Source organism: Bos indicus x Bos taurus, chromosome 18, assembly GCF_003369695.1.
Source record: "Bos indicus x Bos taurus breed Angus x Brahman F1 hybrid chromosome 18, Bos_hybrid_MaternalHap_v2.0, whole genome shotgun sequence".
NCBI lineage: Eukaryota > Metazoa > Chordata > Mammalia > Artiodactyla > Bovidae > Bos > Bos indicus x Bos taurus.
In genome coordinates this window covers 17,775,084-17,797,966 of record NC_040093.1, presented here as the reverse complement: position 1 = coordinate 17,797,966, position 22,883 = coordinate 17,775,084, and the positions used below count along the sequence as shown (strand labels likewise).

Below are 22,883 nucleotides of genomic sequence, written 5' to 3'. Positions count from 1 at the left end.
AACTGCTAACAAACCTGTCAAAAAACATTTTTATATTAACTAGATCTAGAATGGATATTAGTCACACAGAGAGGCCTTCAACTGGGGCTGAGTTATATTTATAATGTCCTTAAGTTGGTTCTCTTGCTAACATTCTCAGCTTTCGCCTTAATCTTGAAGGGATTTTAAAGAGAACACTCTCCTGTCTACTACAGAAAATATTTCTGATACAAGATGTGTGGGTTTTTCCACATCAGGCAATTCTCAGCAGACTCAGAACGGGTGTCTGGCAATTTAACTCAATTCTGAGGCTGCTGGAAGTGAGCACAGATCCTGCAGGTTAAGGACTCAGTCTCACAAGACTGCCCCTCTCCCTTCAGATGCCAGTCAGAGCCCAAGGTTGTCATCTGTCAGTTTCACCAACTTGAAATGTTCAAGGGTTCCCATGACCCTCTCAGATCCAGTTTGCTAGAATAGTCCACAGAACTCAGAGAAACATGTTTACCAGTTTATTATAAAGGATACAAATGAGTAGCCAGGTGAAGACAGAGGTCTGGAAGGGTCCCCCAGTGTATAAGCTTCTGTCCTTATGGAGTTTGGGGTGAGCCACCCTTCTGGCATGTGGCTGTGTTTACCACCTGTTGGGATATTTTACTGAAGCTTCATCATGTAGGCATGATTGATTAGTAACTGAGACTCCCTGGAGAATAGGGGGTGGGGCTGAAAGTTCCAACCCTTTAATCTAGGCTGGGTTTTTCTGGCACCCAGTCCCCATCCTTTTTTGGGGTCAGGGTGCTGTGCCATATACCTTGTGGGATCTTAGTTCCCCAATCAGAGATTGAACCCAGGCCCACTGCAGTGAAAGTGTGGAGCCCTCACCACTGGAGTGCCAGGGAATTCCCCCAGCCTCTATCCTGATCAGATCAGATCAGATCAGTCGCTCAGTCGTGTCCGACTCTTTGCAACCCCATGAATCGCAGTACGCCAGGCCTCCCTGTCCATCACCAACTCCCAGAGTTCACTCAGACTCATGTTCATTGAGTCAGTGATGCCATCCAGCCACCTCATCCTCTGTTGTCCCCTTCTCCTCTTGCCCCCAATCCCTCCCAGCATCAGAGTCTTTTCCAATGAGTCAACTCTTCACATGAGGTGCCCAAAGTACTGGAGTTTCAGCTTTAGCATCATTCCTTCCAAAGAAATCCCAGGGCTGATCTCCTTCAGAATGGACTGGTTGGATCTCCTTGCAGTCCAAGGGACTCTCAAGAGTCTTCTCCAACACCACAGTTCAAAAGCATCAATTCTTCGGCGCTCAGCCTTCTTCACAGTCCAACTCTCACATCCATACATGACCACAGGAAAAACCATAGCCTTGACTAGACGGACCTTTGTTGGCAAAGTAATGTCTCTGCTTTTGAATATGCTGTCTAGGTTGGTCATAACTTTCCTTCCAAGGAGTAAGTGTCTTTTAATTTCATGGCTGCAATCACCATCTGCAGTGATTTTGGAGCCCCCAAAAATAAAATCTGACACTGTTTCCCCATCTATTTCCCATGAAGTGATGGGACCAGATGCCATGAACTTCGTTTTCTGAATGTTGAGCTTTAAGCCAACTTTTTCACTCTCCACTTTCACTTTCATCAAGAGGCTTTTTAGTTCCCCTTCACTTTCTGCCATAAGGGTGGTGTCATCTGCATATCTGAGGTTATTGATATTTCTCCCGGCAATCTTGATTCCAGCTTGTGTTTCTTCCAGTCCAGCATTTCTCATGATGTGCTCTGCATATAAGGTAAATAAACAGGGTGACAATATACAGCCTTGACGTAGTCCTTTTCCTATTTGGAACCAGTCTGTTGTTCCATGTCCAGTTCTAACTGTTGCTTCCTGACCTGCATACAAATTTCTCAAGAGGCAGATCAGGTGGTCTGGTATTTCCGTCTCTTTCAGAGTTTTCCATAGTTTATTGTGATCCACATAGTCAAAGGCTTTGGCATAGTCAAGAAAGCCTTTTTTTTCTGGATCTCTCTTGCTTTTTCCATGATCCAGCAGATGTTGGCAATTTGATCTCTGGTTCCTCTGCCTTTTCTAAAACCAGCTTGAACATCAGGAAGTTCACGGTTCACATATTGCTGAAGCCTGGCTTGGAGAATTTTAAGCATTACTTTACTAGCGTGTGAAATGAGTGCAATTGTGTGGTAGTGTGAGCATTCTTTGGCATTGCCTTTCTTTGGGATTGGAATGAAAACTGACCTTTTCCAGTCCTGTGGCCACTGCTGAGTTTTCCAAATTTGCTGGCATATTGAGTGCAGCACTTTCACAGCATCATCTTTCAGGATTTGGAATAGCTCAACTGGAATTCTATCACCTCCACTAGCTTTGTTCGTAGTGATGCTTTCTAAGACCCACTTGACTTCACATTCCAGGATGTCTGGCTCTAGGTGAGTGATCACACCATTGTGATTATCTGGGTCATGAAGATCTTTTTTGTACAGTTCTTCTGTGTATACTTGCCATCTCTTCTTTTTTTTTTTTTTTCATCTCTTAATATTCTGCTTCTGTTAGGTCCATACCATTTCTGTCCTTTATTGAGCCCATCTTTACATGAAATGTTCCTTTGGTATCTCTAATTTTCTTGAAGAGATCTCTAGTCTTTCCCATTCTGTTGTTTTCCTCTATTTCTTTGCATTGATCGCTGAAGAAGGCTTTCTTATCTCTTCTTGCTTTTCTTTGGAACTCTGCATTCAGATGTTTATATCTTTCCTTTTCTCCTTTGCTTTTCGCTTCTCTTCTTTTCACAGCTATTTGTAAGGCCTCCCCAGACAGCCATTTTGCTTTTTTGCATTTCTTTTCCATGGGGATGGTCTTGATCCCTGTCTCCTGTACCATGTCACGAACCTCATTCCATAGTTCATCAGGCACTCTATCTATCAGATCTAGGCCCTTAAATCTATTTCTCACTTCCATTGTATAATCATAAGGGATTTGATTTAGGTCATACCTGAATGACCTAGTGGTTTTCCCTACTTTCTTCAATTTAAGTCTGAATTTGGCAATAAGGAGTTCATGGTCTGAGCCACAGTCAGCTTCTGGTCTTGTTTTTGCTGACTGTATAGAGCTTCTCCATCTTTGGCTGCAAAGAATATAATCAATCTGATTTCAGTGTTGACCATCCGGTGATGTCCATGTATAGAGTCTTCTCTTGTGTTGTTGGAAGAGGGTGTTTGTTATGACCGGTGCATTTTCTTGGCAAAATTTTATTAGTCTTTGCCCTGCTTCATTCCGTATTCCAAGGCCAAATTTGCCTGTTACTCCAGGTGTTTCTTGACTTCCTGCTTTTGCATTCCAGTCCCCTATAATGAAAAGGACATCTTTTTTGGGTGTTAGTTCTAAAAGGTCTTGTAGGTCTTCATAGAACCGTTCAACTTCAGCTTCTTCAGCATTACTGGTTGGGGCATAGACTTGGATTACTGTGATATTGAATGGTTTGCCTTGGAAACGAACAGAGATCATTCTGTCGTTTTTGAGATTGCATCCAAGTACTGCATTTCGGACTCTTTTGTTGACCATGATGGCTACTCCATTTCTTCTGAGGTATTCCTGCCCGCAGTAGTAGATATAATGGTCATCTGAGTTAAATTCACCCATTCCAGTCCATTTCAGTTCGCTGATTCGTAGAATGTCGACATTCACCCTTGCCATCTCTTGTTTGACCACTTCCAATTTGCCTTGATTCATGGACCTGACATTCCAGGTTCCTATGCAATATTGCTCTTTACAGCATCGGACCTTGCTTCTATCACCAGTCACATCCACAGCTGGGTATTCTTTTTGCTTTGGCTCCATCCCTTCATTCTTTCTGGAGTTATTTCTCCACTGATCTCCAGTAGCATATTGGGCACCTACTGACCTGGGGAGTTCCTCTTTCAGTATCCTATCATTTTGCCTTTTCATACTGAAAAGGCAAAATGATAGGATTTTTTTTAACCTCTATCCTGAAGTTCCTGAAACTTTCCAGGGCACCCCCAGCCACTAGTCATCTCACTGGCATTCAGTAAGATGATTGTGCCACTCCAGAGATTGCTGGGGTTTTAGTTCTTGTGTCAGAAAACCGAATATTAGAATAGAACATGATATGGCACTCAAGACATTCCAAGGGTTTTAGGAGCTCTCTATCAGGAACATGGGGTGGGGAGAGACCAAATACATATTTCTAATTATGTCACAGATATGATTGGTCTGTAATCAGAGCTTTGCTTTATCAAGCCTCCCAAGAGTCTGATTTAGAAGCCTCTGAAAAAAAATTTTTTTTAATTAGCATGACCTAAATCAGAGAATACAGGGCTTGCTGAATTGAAGAATGCTGCATTTATGCATTTTCCAGCCTTATTGAGGGGTTTACACATTTTTGTTGTTTGTATTATTGTTTCCTTATTATGAATGAGGAAATACATGTACAGGGAGGTTAGGAAAGCTGCCCCCACCCCCACCCCTAACCCCAAACAGTGGGTAAGTAAAAGAGGCAGCCAGGGGCTCCGACACACACTGGTCCCTCACCAGGACAGCTTCCTGTGGGCCCTGTCTTCTAATCTGTCCCCTGCACTTTGGCCAAATGACTTTCCTTATTGTGTCACTTCCCGATACCAGAGCTTTTCCTCATTTCCTTTGTGCCCTGTGTGGCTTACAAGTGCTTTGAATTTAGGGTGTGATTGTAGTAGTTCACCTTGTGTGGTTTTCTTTTTTTCCTTCTTCTGTCCAAGCCAGTCTTGTGGCTCTAACTTAATCGTAAACCCCTGGAGGTCAGGGGCTACCTTCCCTTCTATGTAGGCTGGCTACTCAGCTCAGTTTACCTTAGAGGGTTCCAACTTATGCCACTGTACTTCCCAGGGTGGCTGTTAAGAACACCTCTTTTCACTCTGAAAAGTGTGTTGATCGGAGGATAAATTGTATGATCACCCCATTTACATAGATGAGCTATTAACCAAACACTGTGTGCTAATTTGTGTTAATTTGCTTCAGTCATGTCCAACTCAGTGACCCTATGGACTGTAGCCCTCCAAGCTCCTCTGTCCATGGGATTTTCCAGGCAAGAATACTGGAGTGGGTTACCATTTCCTCCTCCAGGGGATGATCTTACATCTCCTGCATTGGCAGGTGGGTTCTTTACCACTAGTGCCACCTGGAAGCCCCATAACCAAACACTGGTGTGCTTAGTCACTCTGTCGTGTCTGACTCTTTATGACCTCATGGACTGTGTAGCCTGCCAGGCTCCTCTGTCCATAGAGATTCTCCAGGTAAGTCTACTAGGGTGGGTTACCATGCCCTCCTCCTGGAGATCTTCCCAACCTAGGGATAGAATCCAGGTCTCCTGCATTGCAGATGTATTCTTTACCATCTGAGCCACCAGGGAAGCCCAAGAATACTGGAGTGAGTAGCCTATCCCTTCTCCAGGGGATTTTTCCAACCCAGGAATTGAACCGAGGTCTCCTGCATTGCAGATGGATTCTTTACCAGCTGAGCTACCAGGGAAGGGTCAATCCGTCAGTTCAGTCGCTCAGTTGTGTCCAGCTCTTTTCGACCCCATGAATCGCAGCATGCCAGGCCTCCCTGTACATCACCAACTCCCGGAGTTCACTCAAACTCATGTCCATCGAGTCAGTGATGCCATCCAGCCATCTCATTCTCTGTCGTCCCCTTCTCCTCCTGCCCCCAATCCCTCCCAGCATCAGGGTCTTTTCCAGTGAGTCAACTCTTCACATGAGGTGGCCAAAGTACTGGAGTTTCAGCTTTAGCATCAGTCCTTCGAATGAACACCCAGGACTGATCTCCTTTAGAATGGACTGGTTGGATCTCCTTGCAGTCCAAGGGACTCTTAAGAGTCTTCTCCAACACCACAGTTCAAAAGCATCAATTCTTCGGCACTCAGCTTTCTTCACAGTCCAACTCTCACATCCATACATGACCACTTGAAAAACCATAGCCTTGACTAGACGGACCTTTGTTGGCAAAGTAATGTCTCTGCTTTTGTATATGCTATCTAGGTTGGTCATAACTTTCCTTCCAAGGAGTAAGCGTCTTTTAATTTCATGGCTGCAATCACCATCTGCAGTTAGTTGATTACTATTCTCAAGATACTGGGGAATTTATTTAGTATGTTCATTTCGTTACCATGAAAAATGTAACAATTTAAGCAAACAGAAGGGGTAACTGTAATCCACTATCCAGATAAAACTCTCAAAGAAAATAAGTTGTGCATTCACACAACTGCTCAAATTATCCTAAAACATACAGATGAAAAAAAAGAAAAAAACTGGAAAAGCTTCTGCCTCCTTTAGTCTCCTTTCCCTAAAGGTATATTCACACACATATCTAAATTAAAAGTTAAAAAAAAATCATAATATTGCATGTAAACCATTCTTTTGCTTTTGTCTCCCTAGTTCTATACCAGCATATATGTAGTATGTGTGGATGTCTCACAACTTACTTCACCAGCCTGAACAGGGTGTTCATGAAAATTCAGTGGTGAATTTTCAGCTAATGTAGGTTTGTGGGTAGCAAGCCCTTGGTGGGTATGCTAATAGTTGTCCCTGTTCTTTGAAGTCAAATTAATGGATTCTTCCTAGTTTGCTTTTTGGTACTGAGGAGTGAAGTGTATTCTGTCTTCTATTTTTTTTGGTGTAAAAGTAATATTTTCACATGTCCGAGTATTACTGTAGCAAATCATTTCCTGTTGGCCATTATCCTTTGAATTCTAAGTGGCTTTCATGAAACGAGTAGAGCTGCTTTTAGTGATGAAAGGGTGTGTTGTCATAAGAAATGTGAGCCCTGGGAGTCTATGTGATAGCTTCTGACCACACATACAGGATTTGCTGAGTTCTGTGACATGACGGGGGGAGGGGTAAATGTGGAAAATCTGAGCAGGGTGTTTTTATAAACACTCTCTAAAGAGCTGATTGGCAAACTCCAGCTCATGGTGACTGCATGCATACAGCCTGCACACTAAGTCTGGCTTCTGCTCTTTTTTTGGTGGTGGGGGCTGTGCCGGCTCTTCCTTGTGGCACTTGGGCTTTCTCTGTTGAGGAGCACAGGTTCAAGGGTCCTCGGGCTTCAGTAGTTGCCGCAGCACAGGACCAAACCCATGTAGCCTGCATTGGCAAGCAGATTCTTAACTACTGGATCAAGAGGGAAGTCCTTTAATAGTTGAAAAAGATCACAAGAATATTTTAAGGCATAAAAATTATATGAAATCAATTTTTATTGGAATGCCAGTCATGGTCACTTATTTACATGTTACCTTAGGCTGCTTCCACACTGTAATGACAGAGTTGACTAGTTAGACTGTGTGACCCGTGAAGCTTGAGATAAAGGCAGTCCTTGGTTTGCATGGACACACGTGCGTGGTACCTGGTCACTGCACATGTGTTATTCAGTTCCTACACAGCAAAGCATGGAGTTATCTCCTTGCTCCACAGAAAATGCGACAGTTTACAAAAATGATTGGTCGATAGAGGAAATTGGGCCAAAATAGACCAAAGTATAGCAAAGAAGAAAAGTGATAATGCTGGAAGTGAAATTCCAGTTGAGCATAAATGGAGTGATCAGAGGATGAGCCAGCTGTGGGAGTGGGTACTGCTGCTGTTCAAGACCGGTGTGCAGCCAGAGGAGCTCACAGACGTGAAGAGAGTAGTTGTGACAAAAAAGGATGGTGTTCTGTATGTGGAAGTAATGCTGGCCGAACCTTGGACAGAATGCCAGGCAGCTCTCAGAGCAGTTTCATGGCATTGATAGAGCAAAGGATAAAAGGTTAGAGGCTGACCCAAACCTAGAGAGAGGTATGACACTTGCTCTCAGGTGAACTGAAAAGAAACTGGCTTCATATCAGTACGTACATGACTAAAGACCTTTGCAAGTACTATTCACACTACTCTTGGTGAGTTTGCTTGTTTCTTTGCTTGCTCAGTTGTGTCCAACTCTTTGCGACCCCACGGACTGTCCAGGCCAGAATACTGGAGTGGGTAGCCTTTCCCTTCTCCAGGGGATCTTCCCAACGCAGGGATTGAACCCAGGTCTCACAAGGGAAGCCCCTTGGTGAGTTACTTATTTACAAAGAAAATTAACACTTCAGTTCTCAAGTTTCTAATGTTTTAACTTACAGTGAACTCAATAAATATTTATTTTGTGATTTTTTATCCTATGCATTTATAACCCACAGGTTTGTTTGTTTGTTTTTTTATCTTAAAGGTCATGGAACAGTCATAATTTTTTCCATTGTTTTGCCTGATTTCACACTATTCTGGCTGTATTTACTATTTGGCCCTTCTTAAAAAAGTTTATTGACGTTTTGCTGTAGAGAAAACAGATCCGGGGAAGAGAAGGACCATTTCATGAGTGGGTCTGAGCTTGTGAGATGATCCAGAGCTTTCTTTTTTTTGATCCAGGGTTTTCTTATTAGGAAACAGTGAGGCAGTAAGTTGGTGTTTTTCAGTGTATAGCGCCCACAGGAGTTAAAAGCTTATCAAGGACTAGAGTCCCAGGAGAGTTGTTTTTTGTTTTGTAAGTAAACTGACTCTGAATGGGTATAAAAAACATGAATAAAAGAAAATGCTAAGTTCACAGTGGTTGTTAATTTAGGGGAGACAGAACAAGTGGGATTGAAGTGAGGGGGTGCACCAAGGGTTTCAGCTCTGTCATGTTTTGGTCCTTAAAATGTTAGAATTTCATAAAGCTGAGAATGCGGTATACCAGTGTTGTGACATTTTCTGTAGTTTTCAAAATATTTGAAATATATTAAACTTTTGAGTAGGGACAGCTGTAATTGTGCATTTCTGAAGAGTGATTGGATATCATCTTCTGAGGCCTGTAAAATTAGGTTGGGTTAGTAGTGCCTGGGAGCTTAAAATGTCTGTGATGTCCTTGTTAGAAGGTAGTAGCAGGTCATTCTAGCACGTAGAGTGAAGTAGAGCACGTCTAAGCCATTGGCTCGCTATTTTGGTTAAAGCTCAAGTGACTTCAGAACCAGAAAAACCTGTTTTCTATGACAAAGACCTGTCTGTTTGGCAATTTTGTAACAGCTAATGTTCAAAATGCCTGCCAGGGTTTTGTAATTTAGATTCATATTTCAGATAATGTGTGACTTTAACCATTTTTGATGCTTTTCCAAGACAGTATTACTGTTTCCCATTTTTACATATTCTGAAGCAAATGTATCCAAATTTGGCGCCCCTCAGCTTTTCCCCCTGTTTTTTTTTCTTCTTTTTTACCCTCTATTTTTTCCTCCATTTTGAAAACTTAACAGAACGTATTTAATTTTGCACTAACATTTTTGAGCATTGAAATAGGACTTGAAACACGTTTTTCATGATTGTTTTCCAAAACTATTCTGAGACCAAAATGTCATCTCTTAACAATAACAGTTATTAAGGAAAAACTTCCCGAAAATTGTCCAGCCAAGTCCCCTCGGCCTGGGGCAGTTCTTTGGTATGGTGCTATCAGTGACCCTGTCACTGTGACCATAAAAAGACCTAGCAGAAGGCCTGGCCTTGGTGAACCCTCCAGTTGTGATGAAGCCTTGAGGAATGTTTTGGCTTTTAGGCAACTTCAGTTTCATGTTTTTCCCACTGCCTGTCACTACAGTGGCTTTTTCTTTCTTTCCATCGAAGGGGTCCTTAAGTTTGTGCCTGAGCTGTCTGATCAGATCAGTTTGATTTCAGATCCAGCTCTGCTGCTTGCTTAGGTTAACCTGCCCAGAGTGTTCTCATTTGTAAAGGGAGGTGGGTGTTACTGCATGAGTCACGGTTTTTATCATGACTGTTAGAAATAGTGCACATAATGTGCCCAGCATCTAGCTTAGTAAAGGCAGTGAAATGGGGTGTCAAGAAATAATCCATGCTCTGCATTTTGATTTTAAGCTGAGTCTACCAAAGATAGTATTCTGACTTTTTGGAAGCTTTTTCTAAGGAAGGTGATAAGTCATGGAAGTCATCTTACATACTAAAGTATTTCCGGCTCTTTGTACAACAGAAGAGAGAATGCATCGATGTGATTTGGAGTGAGGTGAAGAACATGTGACCTGTGTTTCCTAAAGGAACATTCTCTCCTTTGAAACAAAACCAACCAACCAAACAAAAACAACCTCCTTTTTCATAAGATCATTTCCTTAAGCCTAGAGAGTAAAACTGTGTATTGTGGAAGCTGAAAAGCAATTTAGTTAGGAAAGGCATGCAACAAAATGGACTCTTCTCCATTTGACAAGGAGCCTCCCTCCTCACAGAAGGTACTCTGTCTTGACACAGTAGTTGTGTGGTTAAATTTCATCTTGGTTGAACCTAGCTTTGGCCAACTAATCTGCTACTTAGAGCTCTTTTACTCGGTCAAATTTATTTTAAAAAGAGATTAGCTTCTTTCTGTTTTTATTACAGGAATTTCCAAGTGTACACAAAGTAGTGGGAGCAGGTTTATGAGCTCCCATAGACCATCACTCACCTTCAACAATTGTCAACATTATGTCTTTCCATATATGCTGTTTTTAGTGCAGCAGGTGTGTGTGTTAGTCGTTCAGTCGTGCCTGACTCTTTATGACCCCGTGGACTGCAGCCCACCAGGCTTGTCTATCCATGGGATTTTCCAGGCAAGAATACTGGAGTGGGTAGCCATTGCCTTCTCCAGGAGATCTTCTGGACCCAGGAATCAAACCCAGGTCTTCGGCACTGCAGGCAAATTCTCTACCCACTGAGCTTCTCTTAAACAGACATTTCTAAATTCCCTGAGACAAAAAAGAAGCTACCCCCATCCCCTCCTACCCCACACAAGGAACCTGAAAATAAGGCTGCTTCCAAAATTTAAACCGTGAGATCAGTGTGTGATCATTGACAGCAGATGTGAGCAGCTGAGACAGAATGGCCTCTCAGCCCCACAAAGTTTGTAACGAAGGAACCGTCACATCTACAGAAAGAGCGTTCCAGTCAGGAAGCGGCATCGGTTCGTGGTGGCAGTCAGAAAAGTAAGTGTTCAGACGCAGACCTTGACCACACTGTCTTGACGGAAGCGCATCCTGAGCCATCTCCTGAGAGCCTCTAGTCTGCCTGGTAGATCCCAGTAGAGTGGATCTTCATAGGAATCCTCCAGAAAACTGCCTTACTCAGACGCCAAGTGATCTGCTCCATGTCACCTGGCTTTCCGAGGTGGTGTGTTGGCACACATCCACCCTGCTGGACGGTTATTTTCTCAGTTTCCTCAGTGTGCTTTGTTAGTGAGATCAGCATCCCTGCGCCTCTTCAGCCCTGGGGCACTAGGAGTGCCTGAGCCTGCAAAGAAGAAGCCAGATTCCAGGCAGTGTTTATTTCACCAGGGTAACTGCTGTCCATCCCTGGATAAGCTTTCTCCCTCCTCCTCTTTATGCACCCTCAGGCTTCTGTACATGCACAGAACATCTGGCAGAAGTATCGGCATCCTTGCTTATGAAAAGCCACCCAATTCCCACTCTTTATACGTGGTCGCCCTGCCGTGTTCTCTGCTGTGGCATCTGACAGTTCCCGGCAACCCTGCCTTGAGATCCGTTCGGCCCCCTCAGGTGTTTGTTTCAACTGAGCCATAATTCACAGTCTGCACAGTCAACCCATTTAAAGCATACAATTCCTTTTTCAGGTATTTTTGTTTAAAAGACCATACCCCGAAGTTTTGCTTTTGTTTTAGATTTGAAGGGTTTGTTAAACCTTTATTTGTTACACACAATAAACAATTTCAGTATTTAATAAAGGGTTATTTAACTTAATTTTACTACACAGTCATTAAAAGAAAAGAGAAATAGAAACAATAGAGAAGAGTAACAGTGTGTATGTCCATCACCAAATTGGGCCCGCCAGCATTCAGACTTCAGCAGCTCTGGGAAGTCGCTTGTTAACAGCAGCCTGGAGATAGTGCATCCACTTTGTTGATGAGGCTGCAAATTGCAGTTTTGGGGGGCTCCCACTTGTAATCCCAGGCTGCAAACTGATATCCTGGTCAGTTTGCCTGCAAAACTTGTAGCTCTGGTTTTAAGTTTTACAATGCTTTTTGTTTCACCTGGTGAGTCACAGGATTCTCCGGACCCCAGGGGGCTGGCCGATACCCACTCCTTCTCTCATCTAAAGTGCCTCTTGACTTGCTGGTAACAGTTGGTGTTTTTGCAAGCAGGCGGGTAGTCCAGGCAGTGTCCAAAGTCAATCAGAGGCCTGCTCTCCTGCTTCTGAAGCCTGAACAAGACTGCTTCCATTTTCATTACCTAACAGCTGCTCGGGAAGCAAGGACACCAAGCAGTTAGTGGTCTCCAAGGCTCTCAGCTTGGCAGGGCATTGGACAGGCAGCTGCTGCACCTCGGCAGCAGTTGAGTGCCTCTGCCCTGACGTTTTCAGTTTGGGGTCAGAGGGCGTCCTGTCTGGGTCCTCTCCAGCTTGTCATGTTGATAGCAGTGCTGCTTCTGGCCTTTGACAGCCTGGTGGGTTGGGCAGAAACATACACCAGAGGACTCTTCTGCCGCGTCTTCCCTGGGCCTTGTTGATGGTGTTTGTTTTGTGACTTTTGGCACATTGTCAAAAGTACCTGTTCCGGGTGCACACCCAGGGTTCTGGTTGATGCAGTTATATGGACAAAAGGTGTCTGGGCCTGTTTAAAACAACAAACAAAACTGATTTATTATTTACATACCATAAAATCAGCTGTTACAGGCATACAACCCAATGGTACACTGAGAGTTGTACAGCCATCTCCACAATCCAATTTTAGAACATTTCCATCATCCCCATTTGCAGTCACTCTCCACCACCCCACCCCCACCCCACCCCCCAACTCCCCAGCACCAGGCAAACCTAATCTTACTTCCTGTCTCTCTTGGTTTGCCTTTTCTGGGCATATCGTATGATTCCATTCATATGAAGTGTCCAGATAAGGTACTTTTTAGCTGATGATTTCGGTGATGGTTGCTTGCACATTAACAAAAGATTTTTTTTTACTTCAGAGTATGCTTTTTCTGCTGTGCTAGGTACCTGTGATTTATTGGAGTTCCTTGGGGATGTTTGTTTGTTTTGCGTAGTACCAGCCTTTTTTGTCCATAGATAGATGTTTTGTGGAATGTTTGGTTTCCTGCCCGTTGTTGTGACGTATTTTGGGAGATGCAGCAGAAGCACAAATCCTGCTCTCTCTGCTTTGAAAGGCTTCCCCTCGGTGAGATAAACCTAGCAAGGCTGAGAACAACTAGGGAGTCATTGGCGACATATAACCCAAGTTTTGGGCCCTGGGATGGTTTTATTTGAGATGTTTATGAATCACCCTGTGCTGGGCCTGAGGCAGGTTGCAATTCCCTTATGCAAGAAGGCAGAGATGTAGGATTTCCCTGGTGCTTTGAACTTCCCTGATGGCTCAGATGGTAAAGGGTCTGCCTATAATGTGGAAGACCTGGGTTTGATTCCTGGGTCGGGAATGGAGGAGGAAATGGCAACCCACTCCAGTACTCTTGCCTGGAAAATCCCATGGACGGAGGAGCATGCTGGGCTACAGTGCATGGGGTTGCAAAGAGTCGGACATGGCTTCAGTTCACTTCAGAGATGTAGGGGACCATGGTGGAGGGAGAGGCGATGTAGGCTCGTGGTCCCAGAAAGGGGTGATATGGTGGTGCAGAGCGGACACTGAACCACACGGTCGGGTGACTCCCTTTTCCGGTTGCTTTTAACCCTCCCAATTCCTCAGAAGAAAGGGTCATTCTAGTAAAGGTGTTGTCTCCAGCACTTGTTTATCTCTCCCTTTTCAAGAGAGAGCAGAGGGACTTCCCTGGTGGTCCACTGGTTAAGAATCTGCCTTTCAACGCTGGGGACATGGGTTCCATCCCTGCCCTAGGAGGATCCCATATGTTGTGGGGCAGCTAAGCCCACGCACCATAACTACTGAGCCCGCACTCTAGGCCCTGTGAGCCCCGACATGAGACGCCTAAGCCTTACAACTAGAGAGTAACCCCTGCTTGCCACAACTAGAGAAAACCTGTGTGCAGCAACAAAGACCCAGCTCAGCCAGAAATTAATTAATATTTAAAAAGAGAGCAAGCAGATCTCTAGGCTTTCTGTAGACAAATATATCTGGCTGGAATTTTATAATTTTGTTCTGTTTCCCTTGTACCAAAGCGGGGCCAGATTTGGAGGCACCTTGTAACCCCAGACCACCAAGATAGGAGCCATTATAAACGCTGGAAGAAAGGAGCGACCTGAGTTGCCTTTGAAGGGTTGGTTGGCAGTGGGGGGAACTAATATTCGGGAGCTTCTTTCTGAGGCTCTAGTGGTAACTCAACTATCAAGTGGCCAGTCTTGGCAGAGAGTAGACAGGAAAAGTTAGGAAAGGTCCTTCTGTGTTGCTAAGAGCACCATGCTGTGCGTGTCCTTCCTGACCGCACATCACCAGCTCTAGCCTTTGCATGCTAAGCTCCCCTTGGCCTGGTGAGACAGGCATATATCCAGAAGGATCCTGCAGTCTGGTGTTTTGCCTCTGGAAGTCCAGCTTCTGTACTGGGTGGTTGTGTGTTTGATAACGGGGCAGGGCCAGTATCAACACACAACTGACATTCAGTGCAGTCGGGTAGTTGGTATCTTTGTTGTTAGATGACACCTTTTTTTCCTACACAAAGAAGGAATCCCTAAGCAGGTCTGATGGTGACACTTTAAAAACGGCGTATAGAGCAGCTGCTGGAACTTAAGGCTCTGGAAAGCTGTAGGCCTCTTCCTCCAAGGCTGTGCGTGTTCTCTCTTGCCTGAATTGCCCTGCTAAGCATGGTCTCTGGTTGTGTTTTAGATTTTTGCCACCTTCCCAAGAAAGTGGGAAGATGCCGGGCCTCCTTCCCTCGGTGGTGGTACAATGTCACTGACGGATCCTGCCAGCAGTTTGTGTATGGAGGCTGCGACAGGAATGACAATAATTACATGACCAAGGAGGAGTGTCTTGCAAAGTGTGCTGGCGTCACAGGTAAGACAGCGCTGTTGGGGAGGGTTTATCATCTGTTGTTGTTTCTCGGTCATTAAGCTATGTCTGACCTTTTGAGACCCCATGGACTGCAGCACACCAGGCTCTTCTGTCCTCCACTATCTCCTGGAGTTGGCTTCAATTCACGTCCCCTGAGATGGTGATGCTATCTAACTGTCTCATCCTCTGCCCCCTCTTCTTTTGCCTTCAGTCTTTCCCAACATCAGGGTCTTTTCCAATGAGTCAGCTCTTTGCATCAGATGGCCAAAGTGTTGGAGCGTCAGCATCAGTCTTTCTAATGAATATTGAGAGTTGATTTCCTTTAGGATTGACTAAAGGAAATTTGTTCTCCTTGTTGTTGAAGGGACTCTCACGAGTCTTCTTCAGCACCACAATTTGAAAGCATCAATTCTTTGGCATTCAGTCTTCTTTATGGACCAGCTCTCACATCAATATGTGGCTACTGGAAAAACCATGGCTTTGACTATACGGACCTTTGTCAACAAAGTGATGTCTCTGCTTTTTTAAAAAAAAAAAATTTATTTATTAATTTGGCTGCATCAGGTGTTAGTTGCGGCACGTGGGATCTAGTTCCCTGCCCAGGGATCAAACCCAGACCCCCTACACTGGGAGCGCTGAGTCCTAGTCGCTAACCACCAGGAAGTCCCTGTCTTTGCTTTGTAATATGCTGACTAGGTTTGTCATAGCTTCCCTTCCAAGGAGCAGGCGTCTTTTAACTTCGTGTTATCTAGAGACACCTTATTAACTGGGTCGTAGATGTCTTTTGCTCTTTGCTAGTTCTTCATGGCTGAAACTGGGAGATGTTTTTAAAAGCAGAAGCTGGCCCAGCGTGAAGGTCACCCACACACGGTGGTTTCACGGCGGTACCCTTCCCCCTCTTCTCAGAAAGGGGAGAGTAGGCTGCAAACTAGAGCCAGGGGAGGGGGGACATGACTGCTTCTCCCCGCCAGCTTCCTTCTTCCCACTAGTGAGCGCACATTCCACGCCACGCCAGGTCTGCTCGGACAGGCAGCGGACAGGCAGCCTCCTTGTTCCCTGGGCCTTTGGGTTATTTTTACCTTTGGGACAAATGACTTGAGGAGCTCAGCCAGCCAGCCGAGTAATGAATCAAGTTAAAACTAGAACACACTTCTGGAATCTGTTCTTGTCCCAGCCTTCAGTGAGGACTTCTGTGCAGTCATGTTGACCCTGTGAGCCTCCCAGTTTAAATAAAAACCTGAGCCCCACCACAGCATGTGCCAGCTCTGAACGCAGCCTCGGGGGACTCCTTGAGACCTGATGGCAGTGAGATGTTGGCCCTCTGGGGCCTGATCCCTCCCAAGTGTTCCAGAGACCTGAGGATTTGGCCAGCCAAACTGTCTGTTAAAGATTTTCAAAAAAAAAAAAAGATTTTCACTGGCTGCTTCTTTAACGTTGTCATGGGACTTCTTACATCCTTTCCTGACAGCTTGGCATTGCTGGTAGCACCTGGATTATGATTCTGGGTCAGAAAGTGCTTGTGGCACCCTCAGCGCTCACAGCCCTGCCACCCTGGGAGCTTGTGCCAGGCGTTTGTATCTCCTCCTGCATTGGCTGTACCCTCTGTTGGCTTTGAGCTCTGCATTCAGAAATCACATCAGTGAATTAAAGTGCACAAAGAGAGGACAGCAGCAGTGGCCTTGGCTGTGGCCTGAGGTTTACAGCAGCGCCCAGGCACACGAGCCCGGCCGAGACCCAGTGCCTGGAGGAGCGTTTTACTGATCTTTGTGTGCCCAGCGAGTGCTCAGCGCTCAGCACGTGTTTGGAGAGCCAAGGGGGCTGGTACTATTTTTGGATTGTGAATGAGCCCCTCATCTTTTAGGGGGTGACTGGCAACCTCACCAAATGGTAAGGAAAATACTATTTATTGTATGTAATTTTCTGTCATAAGCTGTGATCCAGTGTCCGGGAAGGAATTAAGGGGAAATGTTTTTTGCTACCTTTCCTGTCCTTTCCCTATCAAGAGTTCACAGTATGGGACTTCTCTGGTGGTCCGGTGGTTAAGACTTCGCCTTGCAGTGCAGGGGGCCTGAGTTCAATCCCTGATTGGGAAGCTGAGATCCCACATGCCTCCTGGTCCAAAAAACCAAAGCACATAAAACAGAAGCAATATTGTAACACATTCAATAAAGACTTTGAAAATGGTCCACATTAAAAAAAAAAGAGTTGACAGTAGCAAATGTACATGCCGTTCTGATTACTCCTTGGTTTCTCAGGGGGAAAGTTAAGTTTTAAGAACACAAGCAGTGAACAGCGGGCATAAGATGGAATGTCTCTGCTGAGGGCCATGGGGTGTAGTGTTTTGCTGGCAGAAGGCAGACAGCTGTCTTCCTAAAGGTCAGAGTCCGGCCCCAGCCTGGAGGTCCCAGAAAACCCATTTGCTGGCTCCTGAGGCGGTTCTCCGGTGAGTCTGCAAGGAGAACTGGAACTGCCAGGGTGACGACTGGGCAACAAGTCACTCACTGGAGTCCTTGCCAGCAGATTCCCTCCCAGGCAGGCAAGCTCTGTGGGGAGCCAAATGAGAATGAGAATGACAGTTCATTAACAACTGATTAATTAATTATAATGAGAACCAAAGCCGGTGAAGGGACCAGACTCTCCCGTTTGGCCTATGCTTTAGTGTGCATAGACAAAGCTCAGTCAGATTCCCAGAAGATTGCTTGATGAGGGGCGGGGCGGAACCAGGGGAGCTGGTTTGTATGCGAGTGTGCGGTGGCATCAGGTTAGACCAGCCCCACGCCTCCTCCACACACGGGAGGGCTCCTCCCTCCTGCACCCTGCCAGCCCTCCCTTTTTTGCACTTCCTTAAATGGCTAGCCTCTCCACCCACCCTCTGAGCTTTGTGTATGTGTGAGAAAGAGATAAAATATACATAGCATACAATTTACCATGTTAACAGCTTTAAGTGCATGGGTTGGTGACAGGAAGTACATTCCTAGTGCTAAGCACGCCCTTCAGTTTTTAATTCACTTTGTGAGTTAATACAGTTCAACAGGTTATTTGGCCCTGGAAGCCATTCTGTCTTTTTATAATGTCACTTCACACGTCTTTGCTCTGATTTCCAGCTGGTTGATCTTAACGTTTAACCCACAAGGACAGTCTTGGTTCCTTATTTTCCAAGTTCTGGCAGGTTTGTGGTCCAGCATGCACACTGAAGGGCCCTCATAAAGGAGAAATGGGAGGCTCTGTGAGAGGCCCACAGGACCAGGCCTGCTCAGGGGTGCAGTCTGTTTTGTTTCCCCAGCGATCTTAGAGGTGCCCTTTCTCACTGTGCTGTTTGTTTGTCCCCTTGCAGAGAACACCATCGATGAGCGGACCAGGGATAAAGCAGATTCCTCTGTCCCAAGTGGTAGGTTTTTAAAAAGACCCGAGATGGAATGAGGGCCATCCAGATGGGTAATGTGAAAGGACATTTGTCATTTGGGAGTTGCACCAGGGCTTCCTCCTCCTGGTTCTGTTGACGCAGAATTGGCAAGCTGGGGCTGCCAGCTTCTGGCTCCTTGCCACCTCCTCATGCTGGGGAGTTCGCATTGTCCTGCGGACAGGAAGGGCTGAGGGACTCCACAGTGCTCCCTCCTGGGCGCTGGGGTGTGGCTACTGCTGCATGCTGCTCAGGCCTCGAGTCCCCACTCCCTGCCTGCTCTGCTGTCTTCACTACCCGATCCCCACTCCTTGACGCTCCTTCTCCTTTGCTCTCTGTCATCCTTGCCGGTCCATCTCCCTCCCTGTGCTGACCCCTGTCCTCTGCCACCCCGCCTCCCTTCCCACTGCAGTCCTTGATCTCTTTGTGTTAGCTTGCTTTGTAGTGCTGAGAACAGCTGCCCTATTCCTTCTTTATGCTTAAAGGACTCTGCCTCGGGAGCCTGGGGTGAGTGGTCCAGATGCACTAGCAAGGCCAGTCCCCGGGCAGTGGGCTCTGCCGGGCGAGTCCTGCTGTGGAGGGAGGGAGTCTGCCCCCACCCGCTTTGAGGATGGCCCCAGTCAGCCAGTGGCCACACACTGGTTGCAGTCTTGATTCTGGTCCTTTGACTCTGGCCTCAGCGCCCAATACGAGTAAGCATTTATTAGTTTAGCAGCCAATCAGTTGGCAGAATGCTGAGAGTTAAGGTTAGAGGCACTTTCCAGTTTCGATAGGATTCCTGTGACTGTCCTGGCCACCGCTTTGCCTGGGTTCATTGTTTATTCCAGAACTGGCCTCTGCGAGGTCATCCAGAGCCATGGGGCACTGAATTCATAACTCTGGTGTCTGTCCTGTTTCAGAAGAAAATTTCCCCAAGAGAATAAGTGACCTCCTATATACTTCTGGTCTTTCTCGTCAATCCAGAAGTTGTGGCTGGGATTGGTTTCCATAATAACCCCTGACCTGCCGAGCAGGCCTCCCCATCCAGTCATGGTTTTGGAGGCGCTGTAGAGCGCATCAGGACTGAGAGGTGATGGAGCAGAGCTGCCCACAGAGAGGGGACTCCACTCCCTTCCTTCCAGGTGCCAGAGCGTCCACCCTCCCTCAGTGGGCCCCTTTCAACTCAGCCCCAGCTAGGTCACGTGTCCTGTGTCCATTCCGGCCTCCCTGACGTGGAGACATGGATGTTTGTGTTTCAGTTCCCAGAAGGCAGGATTCTGATGGCCTCTCCGGTGATATTTTCAGCTATGAAGGTACAACTTCTTAAAAAACATGTTTTCTTACTTAGTTGGGAATTGAGACACACTTGAGGGTTTCTATTAAGGATATTGTAGAGCAGGGCTTCCCAACCTTTCCCGGGTACTAGGACTCACGAGGATGCCGTGGGGCAGCAGGAAGCAGGATGGGCCCACAGCATGCCCTTGGAGAAGTTTGCCCTGCCTGCCGGAAGCTGCGCTGTGGGCGGGTAACTAGCTCTGCCCCCGAGCCCTGAGATTGAAATGAGGGGCCTGGTTCAGACCTCTGGGAGCTCACACAGGTTGAGTTCCTACAACAGTGACTGACATGGGGTAACCTCCATAACCGTAGTCTGGTAATGCCACTGAGAAAGGCATCTGAAAATGTGGGCCAGACTGGCCATGTCTGCAATTAACCAGTTTCTTTTAGCAGAGAGAGGTTTTCCCCATGGGGCAGTAGCCGTATGACTGCTTAGAAGCATTCCAGCTCCAGTCACCTCTCCTGGGCCCTGCTAATTTGTGCCCCTCGGGCTGTCTTGCTCCCAGAACACTGCATTGCCAAGGCCGTCACTGGTCCTTGCCGCGCAGCCTTCCCACGCTGGTACTTTAATGCCGAGGAGAACTCTTGTGATAACTTCATCTACGGAGGATGCCGGGGCAATAAAAACAACTATCGCTCCAAGGAGGAGTGCATGCAGCAATGCTTCGGTGAGTCTGCCTCGTGCCTCAATCCAAGACACGGCCACGGGCAGGGGAACCCTCCCGAGAGGACCCCAGTCCCTTTCCTTGTCCTCTGGGCTCTTACCCTCACCTTCTTTTGGCTCCCTAGTGGGGAGGGGGTGGCTTTGGCCCCAGCTGTTGGGCAGATATTTCCTATGTCCCTACTGGGGTGGCAAGGCCTCAGAACCCTCTGAAGAGCTGGAAGAAGTCACTTAGCTAGAGCTCCCCTCGAAGGCCCAGGACCAAGGGGAAGCCTCTGGTGGCTGCCACTCTGAGCAAAGGAGGGCTGGGAGCTGACCAGGGTTGTGTGTTTTCTTCCAGGCAAGCAGTTGTATCCTGCCCTGCCCCTTGGCAGTAAAGGTAAATGGCCTCTTGCCCCCCTCCACCTGCCCACCTTGACTGAACTCGGCTCTGTCTTTGTGGCTTCATGTTGTCTTGGACACATCGTCCTTCACTGTCCACATCTTTTGTTAAAAAGTCATGTTTCTGCACAAGAATGGCTGGGCAGCTTGGAACACACAGTAGATGTGTGTCCAGTGGTGCGGTGTACATAAACAGGGGTTAGAAATGTGGCCATCTCTTCCCAGCAGCCCCGAGGGCAACCGGGGGACACTTCTTCCTGCTTAGGCATGTGGGATCTGTTGCACTCAGGCCTGAGATTGACTCCACGTTTGGGGGTAGCTTTGCTGCCTTGGGGTGTTCATCGCTGGTCCTGGGTGACACCGAGGAGGGCGGAGCCCTCGCTGTGGGTGGGCCATGGCCCCCAGCAGCGCTGTTGTCCCCACGCAGTCTGGTCTGGCGAGGAGGCTGGGCCTTCTCTCTCTTTTGTCTCTGATTCTGAGCCTTAATCATGGATGGTAGCGTTTGCACAAAAGACCTGCCACACTGGTTTGGCCTCTTTCCACCTGTTTCCTGTTCAGGAGCCCAGGCCTGGCCTGTGTGTCTACCCTCCTTTAGAAAAAGAGGAATGAAGCTGGAACCTGGTTGGCCAGGCATCGGGGTCTGGACGGTGGGAGATGGGGAGGGAATTGACCTTTTCTGGTCCTGCGGCTACGTGGGGAGAGGGAGCCGGGCAACTGCCCCCGGACCACATTCCTTAAGGGGAGCCTCTCCTGAAGAAAAAGCATCTGAACTGACCAGTGGGACTCCAGTGGGGCAACCACTGTCAGATTTATCTGGGCAATTAGGGGTGTGAGGGTCCCCTCCCAGCCCTGCTCTGAATAGACCCGTGCCCATCCCTCGTTCCACAGGCCACCACCCCAGCAACCTGCAGGGCCACATCTTTCTCTGGGCTGGTTGGGGGAGGGGCGTGTTTACACGCCCACGCCAGAGATGGGTGCTTTTCCTGTACAGGTTGCCCCAGAGAGGCGGTAGGGAGATAGAGTTGAAGTGAGGATTTTTTTTGTTGTTCAAAAAAAAGAAACACAAATAGCCACTCTGTCTGTGTGCACCTAGCATAGCACCTCCACTTTTTAGAAACCTATTTCTCAAGACTGTAGGGACTCTCTTGAGGACTCGACTTCCTGTCAGGCTTCCTGGGTTGGGGCAGGGGGACATGTGGCCCTAGGACTGTTGGTTCTCCTCCAGAGCTCCCACAGACACCGGTTGTGGCCCCTGGTCCCCCCCCAGTTCTGAGGCCTCTCTCTCATCCACAGTGGTAGTCCTGGTGGGGCTGTTCGTGATGGTCCTGATCCTCTTGCTGGGAGCCTCCGTGGTCTGCCTGATCAGGGTGGCTCGGAGGAACCAGGAGCGCACCCTCCGCACCGTCTGGAGCTCTGGGGATGACAAGGAGCAGCTGGTGAAGAACTCTTACGTCCTGTGAACCCCGTCCTGTGAACCCCCTCCTGTGAACCCCCGTTGCCAAGGGGCTGCCCCCCAACCCCCTGCTGATGAAGAGAATCTGGGAAGGGAGGGGAGACAAGGGTCGATGCGCATGTGTGCTTTTCCAAATAGAGCGATTGATTTGTATTTGCACGATCATTAGGGCTTTTGGTCTGTTTGTTCTTCCAGAAGGTGAGAGGGCTGCTCCCTGGCCCCCCAGATGGGTTTGCTTTAGAAGTCCTCTCAGTGAAGGTCTGTGCAGTGCAGGTGGTCTGGCCTCCACCCGAGTCGGTTCCTCTTCGATCTCTTTCTTTGCTCCAGGTGTAGTTTTCTTTGCTTATGTTGAATCCTGTTGCCTCCTTTCCCATCACAAAAGTGATGTTTTCTGTTTGTTGTTTTTTTTTTTTTTTTTTTAAGTAAGCAGAAACATGGGTTTTTTTTTATTAGGATACTGAAAGGAAGAAAGTAAAATGTACAAGTTTAATAAAAGGGCCTTCCCATTTAAAAAAAAATTCAGCATGTGCTTTCTTTATGGGACTGTTAATATAGACTCTACCAAAGTATCCACAGGACATGAGATGTCCCCATCCAGGAACAGACTGTAAGAAAACAACATCTTTCAGATCTTTTTGAATGAAATACATCTTACATTACAACTGAGTGCTCATAAAGTTTTGCCAAACAACCCTTAGCCTTACACTTGTGGTAAGCTCTGATGT

General features: G+C 46.8%; 1 protein-coding gene across 1 annotated transcript in view; it reads left to right on the top strand.

Annotated features, from left to right (window-relative positions):
• The window catches only part of SPINT2 (serine peptidase inhibitor, Kunitz type 2), a 29,996-nt gene extending 7,673 nt beyond the window's left edge, over positions 1–22,323 (top strand). Inside the window, exons 2-7 of the mRNA XM_027515943.1 lie at positions 14,782–14,952; positions 18,284–18,337; positions 19,588–19,641; positions 20,170–20,331; positions 20,665–20,703; positions 21,999–22,323. Of these exons, the coding sequence (XP_027371744.1) occupies positions 14,782–14,952; positions 18,284–18,337; positions 19,588–19,641; positions 20,170–20,331; positions 20,665–20,703; positions 21,999–22,165 (647 nt within the window). The 3' untranslated portion in view covers positions 22,166–22,323. The remainder of the gene's footprint in view (positions 1–14,781; positions 14,953–18,283; positions 18,338–19,587; positions 19,642–20,169; positions 20,332–20,664; positions 20,704–21,998) is intronic.
• The last annotated feature ends 560 nt before the right edge of the window (positions 22,324–22,883 follow it).